The 10,000-nt window shown below is 40.9% G+C and overlaps 1 protein-coding gene across 3 annotated transcripts in view; it reads right to left on the bottom strand.

Moving 5' to 3' along the window:
• Window positions 1–10,000, bottom strand: part of LOC308091058 (polypeptide N-acetylgalactosaminyltransferase 10-like) — a 99,099-nt gene that overhangs the window by 4,896 nt on the left and 84,203 nt on the right. For all 3 annotated transcript variants that reach the window (XR_013933658.1, XR_013933659.1, XM_080436364.1), the window contains exons 9-10: window positions 7,122–7,343; window positions 6,245–6,361 (exon numbers count right to left, since the gene is read on the bottom strand). Coding sequence is in view for 1 of the 3 variants with exons in the window: in XM_080436364.1 (XP_080292490.1) it covers window positions 6,245–6,361; window positions 7,122–7,343 (339 nt within the window). In the remaining 2 variants the exon portion in view is untranslated. The remainder of the gene's footprint in view (window positions 1–6,244; window positions 6,362–7,121; window positions 7,344–10,000) is intronic.

Here is a 10,000-nt window from a genome sequence, read left to right as displayed (position 1 = left end):
GTGACATAGTAAAAACATACCCTCCCCCTCATTATCATAACACAACAGGTGTGGGCATGAGGAGGAGGAGGAGGAACTAGGACAGGTGGGTGGTGCTAAGGTGGTGGAGGAGGTGCTAAGGTGAGAACCAGGTATACTTAATGAGCTGGAGGCGTGTCCACATAAAAACATAATTTTAACACTTTCTGTACACTTTTTTGAAAAAAAATCTTCCTCCTAGTATAACCATAATACCTGATGATTATGTTTTAGGCGGGGGGGGGGGGGGGGCACCCCGTCTTTAAGTCAAGGTGCTTTGTTTGGAGTGGATGTGGTTGATTTAATTATCTTCTATTGATATCGTTAATCTCTTAAAGGAGAGATCCGCCCATTTTAAGTGTTATCTTTGATGTGTCGCTAATCACTCACCATCATTGAAAGGGACGTTGAGATATTTCAGAGAGTGCCGTGCCGTGCAATATGTCGACCCCCTCCGTTGGCATAATGGGAGCCCGTGTAAGAGTGAAAATCGTCTATTATAACCGATGCAAAGTTAGTATTTTCTCTACTACTGCTCATTGTGGAGTCTCATGATACTCAAACGTGCACTGAATGTCGCGAACGAGTTATCGTTCATGCAGAACGACATGATGCTGGTTGCTTACTTCTTCCACAGACGCCAGGTTCTGTGGAAGAAGTAAGCAACCAGCGTCGTCTAGTTCTGCACGAACGATAACTCGTGCGCGACTTTCAGTGCATGTTTGAGTGTATCAACCGTATTTCGTATTAGTTATTTCTTTAGATGTATGATAGTATTTGTGTGTTGCTTTATTCTTTCATTCCTGTTTCTAAGGTGGAGAATTGGCAGTGCTGCCGATTGCCAAATGTCTGACAGCTGTGGGGAATCGTCCCTGCCACTGATTCGCTGGTTCACTAATGATCATGGTTGCTGATTGGGCGTGGCCACTTCTGCTCCTCTATAAACCCTCAGTTTGAATCCATTGCTGCAGAGGACTGTCAGCCTAACAGCAGCAGAGAATCCATTCCTCTGTTCTCTCACCCAACCTTATGTTTGTCTTTCTTTAGGAAAGACCAGAGACTATGACCCTTTGATTCTTTGTATTAGGTTTTGAGTGTGTTTAGTTTAGTTGTTTTCTGTTATAGGTTAGGCAGCTCCAGTTTATATATATTTTTGTAACACTTTATATTTTTTGTTTGTAATGCATGTATATTCAGTTTTAAATCCTTTGTCCTCTTGCATTTTATGTTGCTTCCCCTAACCCTGGACTAGGGGTCGTAACATGATCGTAGAGAATCAGTGAATGGCTGAGAGAAAAAGACAAAACAACAACGAAGCAATGCTCTGCATAAACCAAGGTTCATCTAAGGCAGATGACATATCACCCAATAAAGAAAGGCTCTTTCTTTAACACGACCTTCCTACTGGGGGAACAGGGTTATTCATAACCCTGTATCCAGAGACTCAATTAATATTCCAAGTTTGCTTTGATAAATTACAAGGGACATTACAGTGAATACATTAGCACTGCCTGCTCTGTACATAAAGTAGACTGAACTCAAGGCTATGGTCCCTCTATTGTGTTCACCTGGAAAGTCCACTGCAGACATGAAGGTTGAGAGTGGGAACAGCTACACACCAGGACCTCCATCCTACTCACCATCAGTGGTGTACTGTGGATTATTTTTACTATAGGAGCGCTATGTCACTTGCACACGCTCACACATACACGCTCACACATACACACGCATGCGAGCGTTCGCCGATTGAAATAACCTCTTTAATATGTAGGCCTATTTATTAAACAACAATATACTGTATATCAAATGTTTTTGAATCGAGAATAATTTTTGAAAAAAAGTTTTTGAATCGGATTTTTATTTATTTATCGAGAATAGTTTCTTTTGAAAAAACGGAAAAAATCGGAATGGTGACCCCAAAGATTCCGAATTGAATCGTGATAGCAGAAGATTCACAGCCCTAATAATGGGGATAGTTTAGTCATTTACCCTGCAGACTTCACCTCTGTAACGTAGCTAATGAATCCTTCAGCCACTGTTATCCAAACGTTCTCTTTGTTCTGCTTCAGAACACTTAGCAGGTCACACAATGGACCATTGATATGCATCCAGAGACAGGGTCATTCCCATGTTAGTTCATGCTGTTGACGCTCGGCAGCTTTTGTAAGCTTTGGTAAGAGGTGCCAATGGTTGTTTTTGATCGATATGAGAGGTAGACGCACTCTCACGTGTCCACATGCACGTGTCCATGCATGTGCGGGCGAGCGTGCAGCTCAAACAACCAGTCAAAGGCTCCACCTCCAGTACACCCCTGCTCACAATTAAACATCCATGATATACAGTACATACATACCACATAGAACATAGGGCCAGTGGTGGAAAAAGTACTGAGATGTTTTACTTAAGTAAAAGCATCAATACTGCTATGTAGAAGTACTCCGTTACAAGTAAAAGTCCGGAATTCAAGATTTACTGGAGTAAAAGTACAAAAGTATTGGTATCAAAATGTACTTAAAGGGATACTTCACTTTAGGGCCGGGGACACATTTAAAAAAAATATTAAAAATAAATGAAAAAAGTTATGGAAAATTCATGGCCCCCTCACGCATTAGAGTGTCCTACTAATGTGTGAGGGGGCCATGAATTTTCCATAACTTTTTTCATTTATTTTTAATATTTTTTTTAAATGAGTCCCCGGCCCGAAAGTGAAGTATCCCTTTAAAGTACCACAAGTAAAAGTACAAAAATGTTTGAAAATAGCCGATCTACAAGCTCACAACGCGTCGCGATGTGAGCTTGTAGATCTGCTATTTTCAAATAGCCTAGGTATAAAATTGGGCTAAAGTGGTTAATGTATCGTTTCATAATGTAATAATTTATATCTGAAAAGTAACTAGTAACTTAAGTTTTCAAATAATTGTAGTGGAGCAAAAGTACAATATTTGCCTCTGAGATGTAGTGCAGAAGAAGTACAAATATTGAAAATTGGAAATACTCAAGTAAAGTAGAAAAAAACTCAACATTGTACTTAAGTACAGTACTTAAATAAATGTACTTAGTTACTTTCCACCACTGCATAGGGCGTATACAATAACTGTACCCACTACCTACCCACACTCATAGAAAGCTATTAACAGTAATCCTACACGCTGCATATTTCACCTCCGTAAAGCTGCAACATCTCCTCTAATACATGTACTTGCTTATTAATGTCAGACTCCTATTCCAACTAGTCTTATTTTCTCTGTCTCTCTGAATCTGCTGCATCCGACCGGCTTCTACACAGGAAAAACAACACCAGTCGTGACCAGGCCGCCTGCCAGAGAGCTTGTTGTGATTTACAGTCAAGCTGCTTTTCAGCACAGAGTATTTATACAGCAATTTGAGATTAAACTGCAACACACATCTTCACATGACACTAATTAAAGTGTCAAAGCACAAAGACGCACTATTTCAACTGTGAGACAAAGAGGGAGCGAGTGAGACTTCAACTCTGTATTCACTACTCTGTTGAACCATGTTGGGACGACGTGTGGAACAAACACACCATCACAACAACAACACGACGCTTAACCCATTTAGACCTGAGGCCGATTCTAAAAACGCCTTCTAAAACCTAACCTAAGATTTCTGAAAATGTTCAAATTCTTACAAAAAAAAATTATACAACATGATGTTGCTATATGTATAGCAACAACTAATGAGACACAGAGGTGGCTCCCGGATTCAAAGGTGTAACAACGTATAGGTGGCAGCAGGTCTAATTTAAGGCGGTTACACACCGGGGAATATGCGAATATACGCAAAATTCAGACTCTTTCCGAATAATTAAAAGACGCTTTTTTCGCTCCGCGAAACTGGTGTGGAAGCTTGCATTGACTTTATAAGGTTTAAAAAAAAAACGTATTATTCGCATGAAAAAAATCACCCCGGTGTGTAAGGACCTTTAGAGGCGTGTGTGTGTGTGTGTGTGTGTGTGTGTGTGTGTGTGTGTGTGTGTGTGTGTGTGTGTGTGTGTGTGTGTGTGTGCGTGCGTGCGTGCGTGCGTGCGTGCGTGCGTGCGTGCGTGCGTGCGTGCGTGCGTGCGTGCGTGCGTGCGTGCGTGCGTGTACTGTACTGTACTGTACTGTACTGTACGTGTGCGCGTACGTGTGCGTAATGAAATAACTCCACACAGGGAAGAGGAACTAAGCAGCACATGTCAGGTTTCAGAGTCATTATGTTCAATCAGGAGTCCATGGTTCCGTCCTGTCTCTTAAACTCTTAAACTTAAAGAACCATACCACCATCAGTACATGTCACTGTATTCACATTGTATCCTTAATGGGTTTATTTTTAAGATTCTGTGTGTGTTTATATTTTCTCCACGGTCATTAAAATGCTACCGAATAATGAATAATCGAGTCACTGTTGGCTAATCCAGTGTATATCAACCCTGGCAAACGTCCCAATTTTGGGCCGGGGCTACTGCTGAGGTGTGCCGCGCCGTTTGAAGAAGGTTTGAAAAAATATAATTAAAAAAAAAAAAAAAAAAAAAAAAAACAATAATAATCAGGCATGCAAACAGCCCCGAGGTGAAAAGGGTGACAAAATGCTGTTTTTTTCGGGTCAGCTGAAAGTTTGCATGTCTGAATAATGCAAAAACAGAAATATTTGTTTGCATTTGCTTTTTTTCTATATATATATATACCGTATATCTAGGTGTGCCCTGGGATTTTTTGGCTATGCCAGGTGTGCCTTGGCACAAAAAAGGTTGATAGACACTGGGCTAATCATTACACGGTTAGGAAGTCATTCAATATTTTCAACTTGATTGTTCAAATTAATCTGCACTTTAAAATACATAAAAATACAGCAATAACGGCAAAATAAATCTCACTGTGTTGGATTAACTGTCTCAAGCGAGTTTTAAAGTGTTTGCAAGTTAATTTTCTAATCCTACTGAAATTAATGGAAACTGACTTCCTCAAAAAACAAACAAATTACAGTATGTCTTATAAAAATGTTCTGCGGTACAGTGAGTCATAGTCAATGGAACATGTCAGAGTTTTTAAGTCAGGGGGTCTTCAACAGGGGGTCCGGGACCCCTAGGGGGTCCTCAGAGCTACTATAGGGGGTCCGCCAAATCTTTGTGCGATAGGATACATTTTTTTTACATTAACCACTTACTTGAACCCTAGAATTCCTTTTCTGAGCGGAACATTAGCCGAAAATAGCAGATCTACAAGCTCAACACGCCTCGCACTGCGAGGCGTGGAGAGCTTGTAGATCTGCTATTTTTGGCAAAGAGGCTAAATAGGTGTAGAGGGAAAAAAAGAGCAGACTAAGTAAAATCTGTAATCTGTAACACAATTGTATACAATACAGAGTAGGGGGTCCCTGCTTCAACTCTTTCTCAGCTAGGGGGTCCCTGGCCTGAAAACGTTGAAGACCCCTGCTTTAAGTAACTAAAGTACATTTAAATAAAACATCATCTTTCCACCTCAAAACCTTGGAGGCGTTAGTGGCTCAGGATGTAAAGCGGACGCTTATCCTAAGGTTAACACATCGACCGCCAGAGGTTAATCTCATAATGTACTCACCAGTGCCAAGGTGTTTTTGTTGTTTTTGTTGTTTTTTTCATGTCGCCATAGATCTTGTTAAAATCCTTAAGATTGAGCCGTACAAGGTCTGTTTACTTCCGCGACATCTCAACGTATCTCCCAAAACGGGGCATCCATGTTGTAGTTAGAGCGGATTACGTTAAACAGTGATATGCGAGGAGAAAAAACTACAGGAAGAGAATTGAGTTTCAGTTTCGTCTGTAGAATGGGAGCGGGCGTGATCGTCAAAACCGGATCCCAACTAATTCCGTTTCCGGTCATCAAACCGGAAACGGAAGTGGATCAAAAAAATTCCGAAAGTGAACCCGGAAGTGTTTAGCGCGAAAAGACCGTGGACCGTAGGGCTACGGTCTCGGCGCTTAACAGTTGGATTTAACGGACCGTAGGACTACGTTCTTGGCGGTTAATGTGTTAAGGTTAAGGTTAAGGTTAGCGGTTCGATCCCTGGCTTCTCCAGGCTTAGTGTCCTTGAGCAAGACACTGAACCCCTAACTGCTCCTGATGAGCATGGTTTCCTCCGCCGTCGGTGTGGGTGTAATGCACTTTACAACGTGTTAGAGAAAGTCTCTCTATAGATGCACCATGAAGCATTTTATTAGGAGCATTTAAAAGTGCAGACTCACTTGTCCATGACTCCATCCCACCTCCCCGCGAGCCTTCAGACAGCTCTCCAGACGGATGGGGCTCCCAGACACAAAGTGTTTACTCTCTATGCACATGCTGTTGCCCACGTTACGGATCTGCAACGCACGCACGCACACACACACACACGCACACACACGCACACACACACACACACACACACACACACACACACACACACACACACACACACCATGTTAAACACATTAAATCTTCGTAGCATCGTCGCAATGTTTTGTGTCCGAAAACATCGTGGGGAAATAATTTGGAATAATTTTGAACATGTTTAACACAAATCTCTTCTCTTCTGGGGGTCCCTGGCAGTGGTGGAAAAAGTACTCAAATGTTTGACTTAAGTAAAAGTATCAAAGTAAAAGTCCGGAATTGGTCCAAGTACCAAGTATTGGTATCAAAATGTACTTAAAGTACCAAAAGTAAAAGTACTAAAATGTTAGAAAATTGCCGATCTACAAGCTCACAACGCGTCGCGATGCGTTGTGAGCTTGTAGTTGATGTGGTTAATGTATGTTTTATAATGTAATAATTTATATCTGCAAGGTAACTAGTAACTCAAGTTTTGAAATAATTGTAGTGGAGTAAAAGTACGATATTTGCCTCTGAGATGTAGTGGAGTAGAAGTAAAAGTATAGGAAATTGGAAATATTCGAGTAAAGTACAAATAGCTCAAAATTGAACTTAAGTACAGTACTTGATTAAATGTACTTAGTTACTTTGCACCACTGGTCCCTGGCACAAAACCTTTACAGATGGGGGTCCGCAGCCAAATACACATTAATCTGGGTGGTCCTTGACATGAACATTATGTGAGAAGCACTGATGTAAGCATCTGTCTTGTACCTCTCCCCAGGCGGCAGCAGGGGGCTCCACTGGTGGGTAGTGTTTGGGCAGATCCCAGGCCACCTGGCTCATGAACCACTTGAAGCTCTTACAGTTGAGGCTGCTCCGCAGCTCTTTCTGCTGAGTCATGTCTCCTGCAGACAGGTGTCGGTACTCTGGCCGCCGCTGGTAGATGTACTCTGCATATTCATCCATCCACACCTCCGCCACACGCTTCAGGTTCTGTGGACGGAAGGTACAAGATAAGGAAAACGTTAACGTCCATTAAATCTAATATGAAATGGAAATGTGCCTTTGGCACACTGGCATGCTGTATACAAACAATACAAACACAACTAATACATGAAATACACAAATGCAATAAAATGCAGCTAAAATGCATTTTAAAATATTCTTATTTAAAATATCCACGGCAGAGGAAACAAACTATTTATTGTAACCTTTCTTTTAAGTTAATAGTACTCTAACCCACATGCGGCCCCCACCTTCACTTAATGCAGCCCGCAGGTTAATATCAGAATATTGATATATTATTAATTTCAGCTGTTACAATTGCAAACATGACCCGCTTTAATTACTTCACTCTGTATTAGCAGCTTAATGACTAGTATTACAATTCTATTGTCTTTTTTATGTCCAATGTATTTCTACGTAAGTTCATAAAGTTAACATAAGTATAACTAAATGCATTTGAAATGAAATAAAAAAATATTACTTGTCAGGATTCCAATTCCAAAATAGCAAAACAATTATAATCAGGATTCAAATAAAAAAATAGCAAAAATAAGATTGGCTATTTTGCTACTTGTGTGTGACCCGACAGCAGTGGTGGAAAAAGTACTCAAATGTTTTACTTAAGTAAAAGTATCAATACTGCAATATAGAAATACTCTGTTACAAGTAAAAGTCCAGAATTCTAAATTTACTTGATTAAAAGTACAAAAGTATTGGCATCAAAATGTACTTAAAGTACCAAAAGTAAAACTACTAAAATGTTTGAAAATAGCAGATCTACAAGCTCACAACGCGTCGCAATGCGACGCGTTGTGAGCTTGTAGATCTGCTATTTTCAAATATGTATAAAATAGGGCTAAAGTGGTTAATGTATGTTTCATAATATCATCATCTGAAAAGTAACTAGTAACTAAAGTTTTCAAATAATTGTAGTGGAGAAAAAGTACAATATTTGCCTCTGAGATGTAGTGGAGTAGAAGTAAAAGTACTGAAAATGGGAAATACTCCAGTAAAGTAAAACAATCCTCAAAGGTTTACTTAAGTACAGTACTTAAGTAAATGTACTTAGTTACTTTACACCACTGCCCGACAGTATATGCAATGTGGCCCTCTGGAGTGAGTTTGTATATATAATGGCCCTCTCCATCATCAAAGTAGCATCACCCCTGCTCTAAACTCAACTCTAAGGTAGAGTTGACTCAGGTTAGGGACACAGTGAAGGTAGAGTTGTCTCAGGTTAGGGACACAGTGAAGGTAGAGTTGTCTCAGGTTAGGGACACAGTGAAGGTAGAGTTGGCTCAGGTTAGGGACACAGTGAAGGTAGAGTTGTCTCAGGTTAGGGACACAGTGAAGGTAGAGTTGACTCAGGTTAGGGACACAGTGAAGGTAGAGTTGACTCAGGTTAGGGACACAGTGAAGGTAGAGTTGGCTCAGGTTAGGGACACAGTGAAGGTAGAGTTGGCTCAGGTTAGGGACACAGTGAAGGTAGAGTTGACTCAGGTTAGGGACACAGTGTAAAGTCAGGGTTAGGGGGGTTGGAGGTTTGGGGTTGGTTAGGGTTAGTATAGGATCAACTGATGCTGCGAGATGCAGGTTAAAGCATCCACAGGTCCTATATAACTCACTGCTGAATCTGTAAGTGTAGATAGAGGGGGAGGGAGGGAGCTAGAGGGAAGGAGAGAGCCTATTTTTAATGTGTGGATATCTACTGAATGTGTGAGACAAAAAATGGACAGCTAGTTGTTCATGGCTCTCTGAGGGCACATTTGAAAATATGCTCCGAGAGCGCTGGAGTGCACCCTTGGGTGCTCTCTGGCCGGTTTGTAAATTCAGAGCGGTCGGAGGGTTGTAACCTTGGAAGATTCAGAGCTCTGCGCTTTGGGAGACTCAGAGTGGCTCAATGACCGCTCTGAGTGTAAAGCTGGGTTGTCCTGTATGTCTGAACAATGGAGGAGGAAGTCACTGCAAAATGCAGTGGTTGCAGCCTGTCTGGTACTAGACAGTATTCAACACACACTCTATAGTACCTGGAACAAAATGGGTTATAATAATGTTTATACATGAGATTAATTCACATTAATTTAAATGTATTTTAAGCGATGCAATTGGCAATGTTAGTAAGTATCTACTCTGTTTGTATACTAATTGATATCAGAGAACTCTATGATGTCAAAACCAGAGCGCTCTAAAATCAGAGCAGATTCCTGAACACAGTCAACACAACCCTGAGTTGACACTGTGGTGGTTTGACATGTTTCATGGATACAAACATGCTTCAATGACAAATCCTTGCCTTTGCCTTCAGTCAGATACAGCTAAGAGATAAATGACAAATAAAGAGTTTGAGAGAAGAAAATAGTCCATTGAAGTCAAATTTATGTTTAGGCCTGGTGTGGATTCTATTCTCCTCACAGACTCAACCACGCTTCCTGTGTTTGTTGAACTATTTATTAAGACGCCATGTGGACTCGTCTGGAGTATTGACTGACTGATCTGTGGTGACAGGACAAATCAAACTGATTGATCTGTGGTTACAGGACTGATCAAACTGATTGATCTGTGGTGACAGAGCTGATCAAACTGATTGATCTGTGGTGACAGAGCTGATCAAACTGATTGATATGTGGTGACAGAGCTGATCAAAC

This window comes from Gymnoscopelus braueri (genome assembly GCF_963280865.1).
Source record: "Gymnoscopelus braueri genome assembly, chromosome: 8".
In the NCBI taxonomy this organism is placed as follows: domain Eukaryota; kingdom Metazoa; phylum Chordata; class Actinopteri; order Myctophiformes; family Myctophidae; genus Gymnoscopelus; species Gymnoscopelus braueri.
Note: the sequence above shows the minus strand (reverse complement) of the source record. Positions and strands in the feature narration are given on the sequence as shown.